The sequence below is a fragment of the Neophocaena asiaeorientalis genome, unplaced genomic scaffold (assembly GCF_003031525.2).
Source record: "Neophocaena asiaeorientalis asiaeorientalis breed wild unplaced genomic scaffold, Neophocaena_asiaeorientalis_V1.1 scaffold45, whole genome shotgun sequence".
Taxonomy (NCBI): Eukaryota; Metazoa; Chordata; class Mammalia; order Artiodactyla; family Phocoenidae; genus Neophocaena; species Neophocaena asiaeorientalis.
The window spans coordinates 10,743,394-10,761,440 of record NW_020174642.1 but is presented as its reverse complement, the minus strand read 5'-3'; the positions used below and the strand labels follow the sequence as shown (position 1 = coordinate 10,761,440).

General features: G+C 49.9%; 1 protein-coding gene across 3 annotated transcripts in view; it reads right to left on the bottom strand.

The window, feature by feature from the left end:
* PKNOX1 (PBX/knotted 1 homeobox 1) overlaps positions 1-17,145 on the bottom strand; it is a 32,819-nt gene extending 15,674 nt beyond the window's left edge. The window contains exons 1-7 of one of the 3 annotated variants that reach the window (XM_024758210.1): positions 15,826-17,145; positions 14,766-14,872; positions 11,164-11,291; positions 8,975-9,146; positions 7,044-7,214; positions 3,186-3,285; positions 2,196-2,293 (exon numbers count right to left, since the gene is read on the bottom strand). In XM_024758210.1, coding sequence (XP_024613978.1) covers positions 2,196-2,293; positions 3,186-3,285; positions 7,044-7,214; positions 8,975-9,146; positions 11,164-11,291; positions 14,766-14,816 — 720 coding nt within the window. In that variant the 5' untranslated portion in view covers positions 14,817-14,872; positions 15,826-17,145. The remainder of the gene's footprint in view (positions 1-2,195; positions 2,294-3,185; positions 3,286-7,043; positions 7,215-8,974; positions 9,147-11,163; positions 11,292-14,765; positions 14,873-15,825) is intronic. The other 2 variants (XM_024758209.1, XM_024758208.1) reach the window with 2 other exon arrangements.
* Between the last annotated feature and the right edge of the window lie 902 nt (positions 17,146-18,047).

The window sequence follows — 18,047 nt, the reverse complement described above, 5'->3', positions numbered from 1 at the left end:
CCGCCGCGGTGGGGGGGGGGGGGGGGGGGGGGCGGGGGGGGGGATGGGGGACCCAGCTGCTAACTCGGGCAGTGTGATCACGGTTACACACGCAGCTCAGCAGAAACCAGCATTTACACGCTCATGAGGATGTTCACAATGAAAACGCATCAGCTGCACTGTGTCTACATGGACGGCATCCTGGCCAGGGAGGGGACGGGAGAGAGCACAGCCCCCAGCAGGACAGAAAGCCCAAGCTACAGGTTGTACGGGTGAGTCAGGGGAGGGGATTTTATTTCCAACACGGAGGGAACAGCAGAAGGAATGGCCAGGAGGCCTGAAAGCGGTCGCCCAAGGGGAGAGAAGGTGAGGCTGGGAGCTGCTGAGTCTGGTCTGGGCCTCTCAGCAACGCGGGCACAGGGCGACCGGATACCAGAGTCAAGCATCACTGTAAATCGCGAAAAGGAGGCGAAAACTTGTCACACGTCAGACAACAGCACAACCCCTACTCATACTAATAACGGTTTTGTACAAATAAGACTATCCCGGGAAAGGGGAACAGGGTGGGGCGAGGAGAAATCAGTGGAATCTCACTGCCCTGGCTACTTCTTATTTTCTCGGAAAAAAATGCTTTTAAATGAGTATGTACTGCGAGCACAACGGGGGACCCTTCTGTAGAGGTGGCCCAGCCCAGGAAGAGCGTCCGGCTCCTCCGTGTGGCCGGCGCCCGGTCAGAAAACGCCCCCGTGGACAATGCGCCCGGCGCGGGGAGGGGCTGGCCACCGCCGTGCGCCGTCAGAGACAACCACGCGCTTTCCTGACCTCCAGTTTCTAGAACACAGAAGCCGTCACTGCTGAGGGACTCACCCTGTAACCACCTGCAGCCCAGCAAGAGCCCAGACGCCGGCCGGATGAGAAGGAAAACGCCCGGAGTGACCACAACAGCCCTGCAGGATCACGCACCTACACGCGCGGGCTCCCTGGTCGCAGAAGGCCCCAGCCGGGCCCCAGCCGGTCCATTTACTCGTCCGTGAAACCCCCCGCCCGCCCTGCGCGGGGCTTGTCTCTCCAGCTCCCCAGCCCTGCCACCCTGCAAGGGACAGACGCCGGGGCTGTGACGGGGCGGGGACAAGTGCAGGGTGGGCTGCGGGGTCACCGAGGACCAGAGCAGAGGCGGCTCCTGGCCAGCAGCCTCAGGGAGCAGGGGCTCCGCAGACGTGACCCAAACTCTGCACGTCTGCTGTGTAAACTCGGTGAAATTCTTCCTTAAACAGCAGAACGAATGAGCCTCCACTGTACAAGTAAGCACTGGACTTCACAGTGTTTCCTTCCGCTAAAAACAGTTCACTGTGAGGCCAGGAAACGCTCTGCAAACCAGCTTTCTGTTCCCAGCCACTGTAAATGGAAAACTTCAGGCACGGCGGGCTGGCTGGGGATGGCGGGCCGGCGCTGGGTGGCTGGGCCTGGGGGCCACCTCGTATCCTGGCCTCAGGTGTGCCCAGGCGGCCCCTGCCCCAGGCCCTCTCACACCTGCTTCTGATTTAAGAACACACTGACATCCCCAAGGCCGGGCCTCAAAGTGGTTGACGAGGATGTACAAAGCATCTGTGCAGGCCAAAGACAAAGAACAACATAGAGAATGAATCAATGGTCTTCAGTAAGAGCTGATGGCGAAAACACTGCTTCTGATTTAAACCTAGTAAGTGTAAAAAATTTTAAAAATGTGTGTGTGTATCCCTAGAACGTAGAGGGGACTGGTCTCACGTTACCACAAAGGCACAGGGAGGGTGAGACGACCCCCAGGTCGGGGCACATCACGGCACTGCCAGCGCTGGCACTCCTGCCGGCCCAAGCCCACCCCCTCAGCTGGAGGCCTGGGTCGGGGTGAACTTCCGGGGGTCCGGGCAGGGTGCGTCTACACAGCCTCCGCCCTACTGAAGTGGAGACAACCACACAGCCCCACGTTAGATGGGACAGCAGTGGCCCCTCACGGGGAGGGACCCTGGGGGACCTTTTCCTCCTTCCTTAGGCTTCTCTGAACTCTGCAACAGTGTGGAAGATGAACCGTGAAGAAGACGCATGACACCGACATTCAGGTTAACTGGAGACCGCCCGAGTGGCCTTCACGCCAAGGGGACGGCTGGAGCCCGGGCCGCCTGTGCCCCCGCACCTGCGCTAACACACCCCCAAGCACCCCGCGGGGCCAGCTCACGGACCTGGGAGTTCTGGATCCGGATCGTGCCGGGCGACAGCGCCTGTGTCACTACCTGGCCTTGGGGAGTGACGACTGTGACCGGCTGATAGACTGTGCCCCCTAGAAAGGAACACGAAAAGCTGAATCACTCTCCAGTCCCAGCAATTATAACCGCTCTTCTTGGCGTGCTCACCGAAAGAACAAAATCTGTAGCTTATGAGCTTTGAAAATCATTTCGAACGGCCAACAGCACTTGGCTAGTTGACTCTTCACTTCAGCGGCGGGGCGAGGCGCATAAGCCATGGCTCCTCGTGAGACAGCTCAGGGCGGGGCGGCTGGGGGGTGGTCTGTGAGTCCTCTCCTTTGCTCGCCTCCATTTCCTGGCACGTATTCAAGGACTTGGCCAAAGGTGTTAGATAACAAATATTTTTATTCTAGTTATTTTTTTCATCCAACGTGCTTTCATCTTCCTGCGGAGGTTTCCCTTTGTGTGATTACGTGGAGGGTTTTAGTTTACTTTCTCCCCCTCCTTCTGCGCCCATTCCATTTTCATGATGGTTCTGTATGTGCAACGTACAAGAAAAACCATCACAGGAAGAGGACAGATTCTAGAGTTCCCTGGTGCATCCAAGACAGGTAATACTAACACTAAGGCTGCATTTTCATTTGCTTATCATCGACGTAGGACGCTGTTTAAGATTTTCCAGGTGCTGCTAAGAGCACAATTAAAAACTATGTTATTTGAAATTTTCTGTTGGTTTTTGCTATACATTTTCAACTCCCATATAAAACCTTTCCTGCCAATATTTTTGAGAGGGAAACACAATTTGTATAAAATATCTGTTACTGAGAATGAACAAGAACCAGGCATTCAAAGAGCTCTAGACATTGACACTCCTGTATCGGGAACTGGCATTAATTAGAAACCATGTTGATGCACTTCTTCGTTCTAATATAAAGGACTTCTTTCTGCAAAAGCTCGAGGAAAGTGTCCCTTTTTCTGTCGCCATACCTGCCACTGTTGCCATGGTGACGTTCCCCTGCTGCAGAGCGGATGCCGGCACCACGATTCCTTGGGGGCCGAGAGTGCCCGCGATGGCGCTCTGAATCTGCTGTAAGTCATAAACACACAGCGAACGGGTTATGTTACCAGAAAACAGAAAACACATGTTTAAAACTCCAAAACACGTGGCATAATGGCATCATCAGTAAAGGAAAGACGCTTGAGGCAAAGAGCGTCGTCAGAGGACAAGCCTTCGCAAGGCTTGCGTTACAGACGCGTCTGGAAGCAAGAGGTGCCAGACTGACTGCGTGTTAAATATGATATGATCAATACTGAGACACGAGTTTCAGCTTAGCTTCCAAAAGATCATCTTTCACCTCATCAGCATACTAAACACACCCTACAGCCCTGGAGGTACAACTAGGAAGACTAAAATTACCTGATCGAGTCACACACCTTCTCCATTCAACTTGGCTCAGAGCCTTCCAAGAACCAAAGCCTCCTGGACAGGATGAGCTATTCAAAAGATGATGCCACAGGCTGGGGAGTCCCCCGCCGGGGGCACAGCCTGTACCTGCCCTTCCCACAGCACAGAGCACACCGGAGCCCCCAGTGCCCACGTCTGTGGGGTGCTGGGTCTGGGCCTGGCCTACTGCAGGCTCCATGCAAATGTCCGTAAACACCATGTCGGAGAATCTACCCATCTGAGGTCAGATGCAAATGGGCCAATGTATCCATTTCCTGTGACGGCTGGACTGGGAGCCGGCGAGGGGCGGACCTCTGCACCCGGCATCCAGCACAGGGTCTGGCACACAGCAGGCACCCAGATGCTTGAGCGGTTAAATAGCCTAAGTAGACATGCTTCAAAGACAGTTACCCTGTGGGCTATCACATCCACTTGAACGTATAAGCTTTGGTAGGTCTACGTGAAGTTTGCTACATAAACTTGGTCAGAATAAAAATTAAGCAATCCAAATCAGTATTCTAAGCTTCCACATCAAGAACCTAGAAAAAGAGGAGCCAAATGAAACCAGAGCAAGAAGGAAGGAAATAATAAAGATTAAAGCAGAAATCAATGAAACCGAAAATAGAAAAACAGAAAAATCAATGAAATAAGAGCTGCTTCTTTGCAAAGATCAACACAGTGACAAACCTCTAGTAAGACGGACAGAAAAAAAGAGAAAAAACCAAATTACCGATATCTGGAATGAAACAGGGGAGATCACTACAGACCCTGAAGATATCAAAAGATGAAAAAGGAATACTACTGTAAACAACTCGACACACGTAAATTTGACGTCTTAGACAAAATCCAACGTGAAACAGATAATCTGATTAGCCCCATAACTAATAAGGAAATGGAATTAGTAATTTTAAAACTTCCAAAAAAGAAACCTCCAGGTCTAGGTAGTGTCACTGGAGAATTCTACCAAGCATTTAAAGAAGAATTAACACAATTAACCAATTCTACACATTTCTTCCAGAAAACAGAAGAGGAGGGAACATTCTCCAATTCATTTTATGAAGCTTACACTATCCTGATACCAAACCTAGCCAAAGACTGTACCAAAAAAGATAGCTACAGACGAATATCCCTCAATATAGACACAAAAATGCTTAACAAAATTCAGGAATCTATACAAAAAGAATTACGTGCCAGGGCCAAGTGGAGTTTATTTCAGGAATGCAAAGCTTGCTCAATATTCAAAAAAATCAAGTAATGTAACTCTACCACATTAATAGATGAAAGAAGAAAAATCACATATCAATCTATGCAGGAAAGCATTTGTCAAAATTCAGCGTAATAAAAACTCTCAGAAAAATAGGACTAGAAGGGAACTTCAACCTGATAAAGAGCATCCAGAAAAAAAAACAAACCTACCACTATTTCCCCGACACTGGGAAGAAGGCAAAGATGTCCCCTGAATCCCATTCCAGATAGTCCTGGATGTTCCAGCCAGAGCAGTAAGGCAGGAAAAGGAAACAGAAAGTGTAGAGATCAGAAGGGACAAAACAGAACTGTCCCTATTTGCAGATGACAAGACTAAACAGGTAGAAGATCCTAAAGAATCTACAGAAAGGATCTCCTCGGACTAATAAGGAAGTTCAGCCAGGTCCCAGGATACAAGATAAAGATACAAAAATCAACTGGATTTCTACATATTGGCATGGACTCTGAAGTTAAAAATATAATAAATTTACGATTGTGCAAAAGAGTGAAATACTTAGGTATAGTTCTAAAACCTCGTGTGCAGGAATTTTATGTCAAAAGCGAGAAAACGCTGATGAAAGAAATCACAGAAGAGTAAATTAGTGGAGAGAGCGCCGTGACTGTGGGCTGGGAGAGTCAACACAGTAAAGGTGTCAACTCTCCCCAAGAAGACACACAGGTTTAACGCAACTCCTGTCAAAACCTCAGTAACATTTTTTTGCAGATATAGACGAGATTATTCTAAAATTCATGTGGAAAGACTAAGGAACTAGAATAACTAAAATAATCTTGAAAAATAATAAAGTAGGAGGAATCCGTCTACCCAATTTTGAGACTTATATAGCCACAGGAATCAAGACTATACGGTCTAGATACACAGATCAATGGGACAGAACAGAGAACATAGCAACAGGGCCTACAAATATGACCAACTAGTTTTTGACAATAGCGCAAAGGCAATTCCACGGAGGAAGGACAGCCCTTTCAACAAATGGTGCTGGAGCAAATTGACGAACTTAGGCAAAAAAACCCAAACCTGAAAATGGGCCATGGATTTAAATGTAAAATTTTTAGGAAAAAAATAAGAGAAAAATCTTTGGGACCTAGGGCGAGGCAAAGAGTTCTTCGACTTGACACTGCAAGTATGACTCATAAAAGGAAATTTGATAAATGGGATTTTATCAAAATGAAAAAGGGTTGCTCTGCAAAAGACCCTGTTAAGAGGATGGAAAGATACGCTAGAGACTCGGAGAAAACACTGGCAAACCATATATCCAATGGGGGACTTGCATCTAGAGTACTCTCAAAGGTCAACCATTTTTAAAAATCCAATTAGAAAATGGACAAAAGACACGAGCAGACCTTCTACCAAGGAGGATACACAGATGGGAAATAAGCACATGAAAAGATGGTCAACACCACTGGCCATCAGGGAAATGCGAATTACAGCCACAATGAAATGTCACTACACCCCTTCAGAATGGCTAAGTACTGCAGTGCTTCAACATGGATGAACCTGAGGACATTATGCTGAGGAAAATAAGCCAAACACGAAGGGACGAACATGGTATGACTGCCCTTACATGAGGTACCGAGATTAGTCAAGGTCAGAGACAGAGCGCAGGACAGTGGGGGCCAGGGGCTGCCGGAGGGGGAGGGAGAGTGAGGAGTCAGTGCTGCAGGGGGACAGGGTCTCAGGTTGGGAAGGTGAGAAAGTTCTGGAAAGGACGGTGCTGACGGTTGCACAGCAACGTGAATGGGCTTAGTGCCGCTGAGCTGTGTACTTTAAAGGGTTAAAATGGGAAGTCTTGTGTTATGTGTGTTTTACCACAATCTTAAAAATTCATCAAAAAAAAAAAAAAAGAATTAGAAAGAAATGACTGGTACTCTGGCCTCCAGAAACATGGGCTCCAGGGTCCAGGACACAGCGCGAAGCCTCCCTTTTTCACGGCAGGAAGCCCAGGTGGGCTCTCTCTCTGGCCTGAGGGAACACATTCCCGGCACAGGCCACGTTCAGGGACCCAGAGGATCCTCAGAGCAGGAGAGCCGAGGACAGCCCCACAATCCTGAAAGGGCTGCGGCCTCAGACATCAGCACGTTTCACCCTTGCCGACGCTCCAGGGACCAAGCAGGAGCACAGGGCCCGCCGTAAATACCTGGGACTGGACAGGGGAGTACGGGCTGCCAGGTTCCCCACTCAGGAGAGTTTCGCTGTTCATTTTCGTTTTTAGACAAGCAATATAGCGACTGCAGAAATCTTTGCAGAGTTCATTAACCTTTTCCAGCTCAAGAAGATGAATACGCAGAACCTGGATTGCTTTTACCATCTAGAAGCAAGAAAATGAAGACTTTCAGACCAGAAAAAGGGAGCATGACGGTAAGTTATCATTATCACCACACGACTCTCCTTGGTTATGACTCAGCTTGGTTATGAGCCAGCCAAGGCCACCTGTACCGCCAGTGACAGGAGGAGAAGGACACCAGATGTTATGCAGAACCACCAAGTATTCCAGCCCCACCGACCTGTGGCTTGCTGTTTCGGCTCCACGTGGCTGCAGGGACAGAGGCGGTCACAGCTCCGGAGCCGCCGGGCCTCGACCTTGGCCTCGCCCCGCTACTGCTCCTTCATCTGTAAATGGGGATGAATCCGTACGCACCTCCCGGGTGGTTCTTAATGTTGAAGAAGTTCAACTTACCAACTCTGCCTTCAATGGATTCTGCTTTGGGCATCAAGTCTAAGAACTATGCCTACCCCTAGATTAGCCCCAGATCCTAAAGATTTTCTCTTACAATTTTTCTAGAAGTTCTTCGGTTTTATACAAAGTCACTACATTTGGGGGTAATTCGTCTCCCAGCAGTAGATAACTGACACTGGGGATGAACCATTACCATAAACACCACTTCCTGTGAATGAACAACCTAAGACTCAGCTCCTTCCCCGTGACCTTGGTGGTGACAGTTCACACATCTCTGTGGAATCAACCCATCAGCCAGCCAGTAGTGAGAATGACCACATACCAAGCTCTGCTAGGCCCTGTGCTAGGGCACCAGGCAGGAGAGCCTTGGTCCCTGCCGGCCTGGCCCATGCTGGCTACGCCCGTTCCCTCCTTGCTGATGGCCGCATACAGAGATGCGGAGGCAGAGAGAGCATCGGGCCCTCATCCCCAAAAGGCAGGCCCTGTTGGTCCCATTTCGAAGACGAGGAGACAGACTGAAAGTCAGACAACTCACCTATAAAATCTATTTGGCTGTAAGGGTTGAATATTAATGAAGCATTAAAAACAGTAACATCTAAGACCAAGGCAGTTTATTCAGGGAAAAGTTTTCCAAAGACCCTTTCCTGCTGATAAGGGGCCTAGGGTTCTGGTCTGGGAGCTGGCCAACTCTAGTGGGAATCCAGCCCCAGACACAGGCTGCCAGGGCTGCCCAGTGCTGAAGGATGCCGCTCCCCTTGGGCACAGCAGTGATGGCAGCCCAACGAACTCTCCATCACTGTCGGGAAGCACAGAGAACCCAGGGTTTTGGAGCACTGGACCTGGGAGGGGGGCACCCGCGTGAGCCAGGCTGGCTTCAGACAGGAAGCCTAAGGGAGGCCGTAAGGGGTGTCGGTCCCTTGATAGGCCCGTCCCTGCTCTGTGCTCACAGGCCACCCCGAGTCGTCACACAGTCTGTCACCCACCACCAGTGCCAGCCTCCAGACAGAGCTGTCTTGGAGAACAAAGTTGTGGTCCACGATCGGGGAAGAGCCAACACACCTGAAGCTGGGCCCAGACACGTTCCCAGGAAGCAAGACACAGGGCACGCCGACCCCAGTGGACCTTCCTGAACATACGGGAGGGACTGAACCCCCAGCCCACTCAGGGTGCAGGCTCAAGCCATCCTGTTGGGTTATTACAGGACGGGGTCAACAGAGAAGGCTGGAGACCTGGCAACATTCAAGTCACACACGGAAAATTATCTCACGAATTGTACAGTTCTCCCCTTCGGCAGAGCCGCAAACAACCTGAAGTTCTAATTCGAAATTTAAAATTTATCGAAAAGATTAAATTTAGAAGAAATAAAAATTAAGAACATGCAGGTTACTTACTAAGTTGTCAGTTTCTGGATCCTCACAAAAGAAGGGCTTTCCTTCCTTCTCTTGCCTCCTTACGAAGCTCTCAATGTCCACGTCAAAGCTGGCAGAAGTGGTGCCTTCCGAGCCCTGTGTGGACTGCTCACATTTTTCAAACAACAAAGCTAATAGCGGAAACAGCGGATGCCTGGGGGGAGAATTTTTAAAGATGTGTTCTACACTTGCATGAAAATGTTCTAGTATGTACGCATGCAATGTTTTATACGACAGCTTTGCTGAGATGGTTCGCACGCCACACCATTCATCTATTTACAGTTTATAATGCAACGGGTGTTCGTATACTCACAGAGTTGCGCAACCATCACCACAGTCGATTTTATAATCTTTTCATCCCCCAAAGAAACCCTGTAACTATTAGCAGTCACTCTCCGTTTTCCACCCAACCCCAGCCCCAGGCCACCACTAATCTACTTTCTGTGTCTACAGATTTGCCAGTTTTAGACACTTCATATAAATGGAGTCATATACTATGTGACCTGTGGTATCTGGCTTCTTTCACTTGACGTGCATGATGTCTCCTAGGCTCATCAGTGTCGTAACATGTAACAGCACTTCACGCTTCTTTATGGCTGCATAATATTTCACTGTATGGTTAACACCAGTTGGACAGTTTTAAATTCTACTTTCAGATCCATACTCCATTTTGAGTAGATCTTTGTAAAGGATGTGAGATTAGCTCAAGGATCTTCTCTCTGCATGTGGATGTCCAATTGTTCCAACTTGGACAATCTGCTGGAAACTCCACCTTTTCTCCACTGAGAAGATCAGGTAGACTGATTCTTCCAACTTTATTCTTCTTTTCAAAATTGTTTTAGCTGGTCTAGTTCTTTTGACTTCCATATAAAATTTAGAAATAACTTGTCTATATGTACAGAAATATCCTGCTACAACTTTAATTGTAATTGCTCTAGAGCAATTTTAGGAGAAATGACATCTTTACCATGTTGAGTCTTCCAATCCATGAACATCGTATGCCCTTTATTTAGGTTTCCTTTGACTGCTTCCATTGGCATTTTATAGTTTTCAACATAAAGGTTTTGTATGTGCTTTATTAGAGTTATACCTACATCTTTTTGGAGCTCTCGAAAGTGGTATTTTCTCTTTAATTTCAGTTTCTAACTGTACATTACTGGTAGAGAAATAGGGTTGGTTTCCGTGTGTTGCCCTTGCAACCTGTGACCTAACTACACTCACTTCTTTAGTTCTGGAAGCTCTTTGGTACACCCTTTGGGCTGTTCTATATGTGGACAATCACATCAGCTGTGCATAAAGCCAGCTTTATTTCTTCCTTTCTAACCGGATATGCCTTTTCTTTCTTTGCCTTGCCTCAGTGAAGTGGCTAAGCGTCCATTACAGAGCTGAACAGGAGGAGTCAGGGTGGACATCTCTGCCTTATCCCCAAACTTGGGGGAAAACATTCCATCTTCCACCATTGAGTATGATGCGAGCTGCAGGGTTCTTTTGTAGTTTCCCCACATCAGGCCAAGAAAGTTCCCCTCTATTCCTGCTTCACTGACAGTTTTTAATCATAACTGGCTGTTGACGTCTGTCAAATGCTTTTCTGCATCACTCGATATGACCACATTGTGCGTCTCACTGGTTGGTCTCTGAATGTTGAACCAGTCTCATATTCCTGGGATAAGCTCCACCTGGTCACTAAATAGTCTTCTCTCTACACGTTCCTGGATTTTACTTGTTAATATTTTATGAATGATTTTTATGCCAAAGTTCATGAGGCATACTAGTCTTTAGTTGTTTTTTTTTTATATTGTCTTTGTCTGGCTTTAGTATCAGAGTGATGTTCAATTCATAAAATGAGTTCAGAAACATTCCCTCTTCTTCTACTTCCTGGAAGAGACTGTGTCGACTTACTGCTTTTCCTTCTTTTTGGTAGAATTCTCCAGTACAACTATCTGGGCCTGAAGACTGCTTTTCGTAAGGTTGACTAAAATGTAGATTTACATTCCAAAACTTTTTTTAAAAGATATTAGGAATAACACTGTAATCTGAGAAAACCTTTACCCCAGTAGTTATCACATCACGCCTCACTGCTCTGTCTGGGTAATAGCTCACGTTCCATTTAACCAGATTTTCCATTCTCTCTACTCCTCTGAACGCCCACACGCTTCACATCGCATTGCTACCTATAAATGGCCTGCTTGTCTGCATCCATCGGGGTCTGGGACCCCACAGGGGGAGGGCTCACTCCTTCCACATCTGGTTCAGAGCAGGTGGGGTCTTGCTCCGTTTTTAACTCTGTTACTACTTGCATCTGTGAAAGGAGGAAGAGAACTTTTGTTACTAAAAAGAAAATAAGCTGCTACCAAGTACAGTAAGTCCCCTACATACGAACCTTCAAGTTGTGAACTTTCAAAGATGCGAACAGATTATAAACCTATTACAGTACAGTACTATATAGCCAACTGTGTTAGTTGGATACCTAGGCTAACTTTGCTGGACTTATGAACAAATTGGACATGAACTTGCTGTTGGAAAGGAACACGTTTGTATGCAGGGGACTTGCTGTATTCTATTCTCAAACAGAAATGCAGTGGAATGGTAATCTGCCAGACGGTTATATGACAGGCAATAATACGGAAGGAATACTACCAACAAAGTCCTTTGAACTTAATGTGCTTCTAAATGGCTAAAACAAAGGTCAAATTTCCAAAACATTTAAAAATTGAGAGGACCGCTATCTGTGAAATGCTTATGATTTTCAAAACCGTAATACTCTACATCCCTGAAGGGAACTGGTACACATGCAGTCTTTCTCGTCTGCCTCTCCTTGTTACCTGCCCTCACGCTGAGTAACATTGCAGGAAGAGAAGAATAAACAAATAATCCAAGCTTTCTTATCTTGTCACAAAAACAACTTAAACCCAAGATGCTCCATATTTGTGACAGGGCTGAAATTCTCCCTTACCTATCCTTAAACTCAGGAATACACAAGCTATAAAAATGTTACGGGGACTTCCCTGGTGGTGCAGTGGTTAAGAATCTGCCTGCCAATGCAGGGGACATGGGTTCGAGCCCTGGTCCGGGAAGATCTCACACACCGCGGAGCAACTAAGCCCGTGCAGAGCCTGCGCGCTAGAGCCCACAAGCCACAACTACTGAGCCCACGTGCCACAACTACTGAAGCCCGCGCACCCTAGAGCCCGCAAGCCACAACTACTGAAGCCTGCACACTCTAGGGCCCGTGTGCTGCAACTACTGAAGCCTGCGTGCCTAGAGCCCGCACTCCGCAACAAGAGAAGCCACCACAATGAGATGCCCACACACCACAACAAAGACCCAACGCAACCGAAAATAATAAAATTTTTTTAAAAAATGTTAAGGAAAGTCACTGCATCCAGAAAGCAAAGACCAGCTGTGTTTAAAGAAACAGTGTTAAACGTAAGAGGAAGCCTTAAAGATATTACCACTGAAATTGCTTTAAACTGGCTGTATTGTTTGTAACGTCGGGGGAAAAGTATTTAAATCCTTCAACATAAAGAATTCAGTTTACAAATAAAACAAAATCGCTACAGTAAACTTCTTGTTATCCCTGAGTAGATCACCGCCCTCCTCGGCTTCTTCAGGACTGGGGTATCTGGGATGCACCTGCCCCGCCCACAACTGCCACCCCCCGCCCCTCAAGGAAGCAGCCTGTTGGGGAACCTGTGGTGGGGTGGGGGGTGGGGGGAAGCTCATCCACGGAGATGGGAGAGCCTGCATCCTGCCAGGAACCCAGCCTGGTGCTCGGGGCTGCAGCAGAGAGAGCAGCCCTGCAGGTCCGGGCTCGGGCCCTGTTCTCAACTCTCCAACAGGCCAGAGTGAGCAGATTATTTCCATTCTGCTGCCTTTATTTGGAACAGTATACTTGGGAATTGCTTCTCTCTTAAAAAAATAAACCTGTGCGCCACAACTACTGAGTGGGACTTCCCTGGTGGTGCAGTGGTTAGGAATCGCCTGCCAATGCAGGGGACATGGGTTCAAGTCCTGGTCCGGGAAGATCCCACATGCCGTGGAGCAACTAAGCCCGTGTGCCACAACTACTGAGCCTGCGAGCCACAACTACTGAGCCCACGAGCCACAACTACTGAGCCCACGTGCCACAACTACTGAAGCCCGCGCACCTAAAGCCCACGTGCCGCAACTACTGAGCCCACGCGTTGCAACTACTGAGCCCGCGTGCTGCAACTACTGAAGCCTGTGCACCTAGAGCCCGTGCTCCGCAACAAGAGAAGCCACCGCAAAGAGAAGCCTGCGCACCGCAACGAAGACCCTGCTCGCCCCAGACCCAATGCAGACAAAAAAAAAAAAACCAAAAAACAAAAGCAACTGACTAAAGCCCAATCAAACACAGTCCTTCTGGAGAGAAGTCTGACAGTATTATTAAAAAAAAGCCTTAAAGGATTTATTTCAGGATTTAAAAAAAATGATCGCGAAAAAAGAGGAATCTAAATGTTCAACCTCAGAGAACCGGCTAAGTAAATGCGGTCTGTCTGTACTGTAGAAGATCAAATGCTTACTGAAAGGAATGCTCACAAGCGGTTCTCCACGTCACGGGAAGTGCTGAGCTGTTACAAGCGAGGCCTTTCCCCAACTGCGCCCAGCCCTGCCCTGGACTCCCTGCATCAGGGCAGGGACCAGCTGGAGGGAGACGGACACGTAACAGGGTGTGTCGGAAGGTGATCACTGCCACGGATGGAGAACAAAGATCAGAGGAAGGGACCGGGAAGCGGGTGGCAGGTGGGGAGCAGGCCGTGGGGGTAACCAGGGCCGGTGGGGGGGTCCTCGCAGAAAGCGGGGCGAAGCAAAGACCTGCAGGACAGAGCGGAGCAGAGCCAAGGGGCAACCAGAGCCAGGGCCCCGGGGCAGGCAGAGGTGAGAGCCTGTGAGGTCGTAGGGCCCTCCGGGCAGGGAGTCCACGAGGAGCCACCGCAGGGCCCAGGGACAGCGGGGACATCGTTAGATGTGCATTTGAGAAACAAAATCTCTTGGAAATATCAGAGGACTTCCTGGTGAAGAGAGCAGCCTGAAATACAATTCCCTACCTCTAAGAAGCAAAAACACTTAAAACATTTTTTTAAATCAACAAAACCAAAATCACTGCAACAGGAAACATCCCAGGAATGGAACAAAACTGTCCATCAAGGAAAGACCCGACTTGGGAAGGGGACAGGGTCGCAGCTCAGGTCCTACACACCCCCTGAGTCTCACCAAGTGGGGAGTGACAGGTGGGCGAGGCGCCCCAGGCCTGGGGCGGGTGTCCCTAAACCCTTGAGCAGGGAGCCGGGCATCATGACCGTCTCCTGCAGGGGCAGGAGACGTACAGACAGCACCGCAGCTGCGCCCCACGTGCCATCAGACGGTCCCCTCTGCCACCCACATGCAGGGGAACGAAACCGCACAGCTCCCGCCCAGGCCAGCAACTGGGCAACACGGGAGTCTATGATCATCACCACAACCTTTAAGAGCAACGATACTTACTAACACTGACATTAGAAAGGTAAATTCCCAAGAAACTATGACTTAGGGGACGCAAAATTACTGGCAATCTCAGTGTCATTTAGGAAACTACTTGAACAATTCTACCCCCTAATCTTTCTGAGCACCAAGATACAATAAATGCACCAAACGTTCAACATTGAACCTGCACCCTCACGGAAACTAGCTTGTGAATACACAAGGCACTGTTCATGTTTCAGTACTAGGTCGGCTGACTACTTAGGATGTGGAACAGAGCACCAGCGCTCACTTGTTGCCCATCTTGATAGCTGTCTATGCTCAGCGTCTGTGTAGCCATCATGGTGAGTGAGTTCTTTATAAAACATCAAATCATCTTGAGTCAAAAGCAAATGGTGTCTGGGAAGACAAAAGCAGAGAAGCATCGGTTAATAACTCAGAGCATTTCTTGTCCCCTTATTCCACAGCACCCGTATACCTTTTTAAATACATATCTTCACATGGAGAGTAAAAACCGTCCTTCACACTACGGTACAAGACAAATCCTACTCAGCAGCCCCGCAACTGCCTGGCGATTGCGTGTCTGTACTTGCCCCAGGCCCGGACGCGTTATCACGTCTCCAGGCATTTGGGTTTATTCCTTCACTCACCCAGCAAACACCTAGTAATGTCTACACGTGCGGGACACTGTCCTGGGCCCTGGGGCTTTCCCTGGGCCACAAGGAAGAGGAAGGCCAGGCAGCACACGGAGGGCGTAGGGGCGCTCGGGCAGGGTGACACGACAGAGGGTGAGCGCGCAGCTGGCGGGGCACACGGCTGCGTGGCGGGGCAGGTGCACTGACACTGAGCCTGGGGAGGCCGACCTCAGGCAGGAAGGACACAGGTGAGCTCAGGGAGGCTGCGCTGGGCGTCGGCTCACATCTGCACACGGTGCAAAGGTGGGAACGCTGTCATTCAGCTGTCACCATGCACACAGGTAAATGAGACGGGAGAAACAGGTGGGGATGCCACCCGTGCCCCCCGCAGACAGGACAGAGGAGCCACGTGCAGGGGGACGGCAGAGTTGGGGGGCAGCGGGGGACACGGGAGCAGGTCACACCCACTCATGGGCCACGTGGAGACTGTGCGCCTTCTTGGGGCGGGGGAGGGAAGCCCCAGGAAAGTCTGACCAGAAGGGCCCTGAGGCTCCCGGCTCGGGACGGTCCCTCTGACAGTGTGCGGGGCAGGTGAGGGACTGTAGGGCTGAGGAGGGCGGAGGCCGTGTGGCCGGGGGCCGATGGGAGGAGCACAGGGTGTGCAGATGGCCCGGGATGGGCAGGGGGGTGGGTCCGGGGAGGGTTGACAGTTCCCACCTGAGCCACCGGCAGAGCAGAGCCGCATGTCCCGAGGTGGAGCCAACGGCGGGGAGCGGGGTCTGTGGCCTGGGAGGAGAAAGCGAGAGATGGGACGTTGAAGGTTTGAGACGCTTCTCAATACCCACGAGGGAATTCTGAACGAGCGAGTCTGGGCCACCAGTACAAGCCCGGTAATCGTCAGGGCGTGGCCAGCACGTGCAGAGGTGAAAACGTGTCCTCCAAGATAGCCCAGGTCCTAACCCCCAGGCCCTGCAAGTGGGGCCTCACTTAGAAACAGGGTCTTTACAGGGGTAATCACGTTAGGGGTCTCGAGAGGCGTGTCCTGCCGAGAGGGGGAGGGGAGAGGTGACGAGGGGGTGGCCACGTGAACCTGTGTGAATCCGAAGCAGACTGGAGTGGTGCTGAGACAGGCCGAGGACACCCAGAGCCAGCCGGTCCTGAGCCCAGCGCCGGGAGGGGCCCGAGCTGCTCACCTACAGGCGTCCACCTGACAGTGGCTTCCCAACAGCTGACCTGAACAAAATGCACAGCAGAGGCCCTGGAAGGGCCTAGACCAAGAAGGCAGAGCCACAGCCACGTGGGTCTCGGCTGGGGGCCAACTCTCCACGATTACTTTCCAGCCTCCAGCCGGCCCGCCCCATGAGATGACAACTGCGGCCGAGCCCACAGCCGCGGGATCTAGGCAGTGGCGGATCACTCTTCCAACTCTGAGGGCTTTCACAATGCCCATAATAAATAGTGGGGACAAGTCAACATTTCATTCTAAAAACATATAGACGTGTAGTCCTTCTCTCTACCAACCTGGTTAAAACTTCAATATCTGACATAACTTGGTACAACTGTTCTAAAGGAAAAAATTTGAAATTTGCGTCAAAAGCTTTGAAAATACATACTCTCTCTACAATGGAACACCACGCAAGGAAGTGGAAAAATAAGAAAAAAAAAAAAGGCAACTCCATGCGACTAACATTTTGTTGAGTAAAAAGATGGGGACAGAGTGCCAAGGTCCCACTCCCGCAGGACACCGAAGGCGCCTGGAAGAAGCTGCCAGCAGATGGCGCTGTCCGCTTGAAAGGGTGGTCCAGGCCCGCCGGCAGCCATCTATCTGCAAAGTCCGCAGGTGCTCAATTCCAGGCTGCAGCAAAATGGTCCTCCATGTTGGGGCAGAAACACGGCCTGGCACCTGCAAGCGGGCAGGCAGACAGCCCCCAGCAGAATTCACAGGGTCACACATCCCGCAGAGCTGCCTGGGCTCGGGAGGAAGCGCGTGCCCTGGTCCCCAGCAGAATTCACAGGGTCATCCCGCAGAGCTGCTTGGGCTCGGGAGGAAGCATGGAAGAAGCTGCCAGCAGATGGCGCTGTCCGCTTGAAAGGGTGGTCCAGGCCCGCCGGCAGCCATCTATCTGCAAAGTCCGCAGGTGCTCAATTCCAGGCTGCAGCAAAATGGTCCTCCATGTTGGGGCAGAAACACGGCCTGGCACCTGCAAGCGGGCAGGCAGACAGCCCCCAGCAGAATTCACAGGGTCACACATCCCGCAGAGCTGCCTGGGCTCGGGAGGAAGCGCGTGCCCTGGTCCCCAGCAGAATTCACAGGGTCACACATCCCGCAGAGCTGCTTGGGCTCGGGAGGAAGCGTGCGCCCCGGTCCAGGCCTCTGGCAACCTCAGCTACTCAGCTACAGGCCCTCCCGTCCCTGGCCAAGGCAGGCCCAAGACAGAACCTGAGTAACGAAGGGAAACCTACCATTAACTGGGAAATAAAGCATCCAACCCAAGGATGAAAGGTCAGCAGGCTCATCTTTGTTTAGCAAAAACTCTTCTTTTAGGCATTATATGAAAACTAAGGTTAACTTGAGATTTCTAAACAATCAATTAATCCCTAATTCTCTCCCCCATTACATAGAAAAGTAAGCTTCTATTATATTCAAACGCAACACCAGTGCCCTCACTTCTTTTTGTAAAGGTTATACTCCATTTATCATTATTAAAAAATATTAGCTATACTCCCTGTGCTGTAAAATATATCCTTGTACCTTGCTTATTTTATACCTAGTAGTTTATGTCTCGTAATCCCCTACCCCTACCTGCCCTTCCCCTCTCCCCACTGGTAACCACTAGTTTGTTCTCTATATCTCTGAGTCTGTTTCTGTTTTGTTATAGTTGCTAGTTTATTTCTTAGATTCCACATATAAGGGAAACATAGAGTATTTGCCTTTCTCT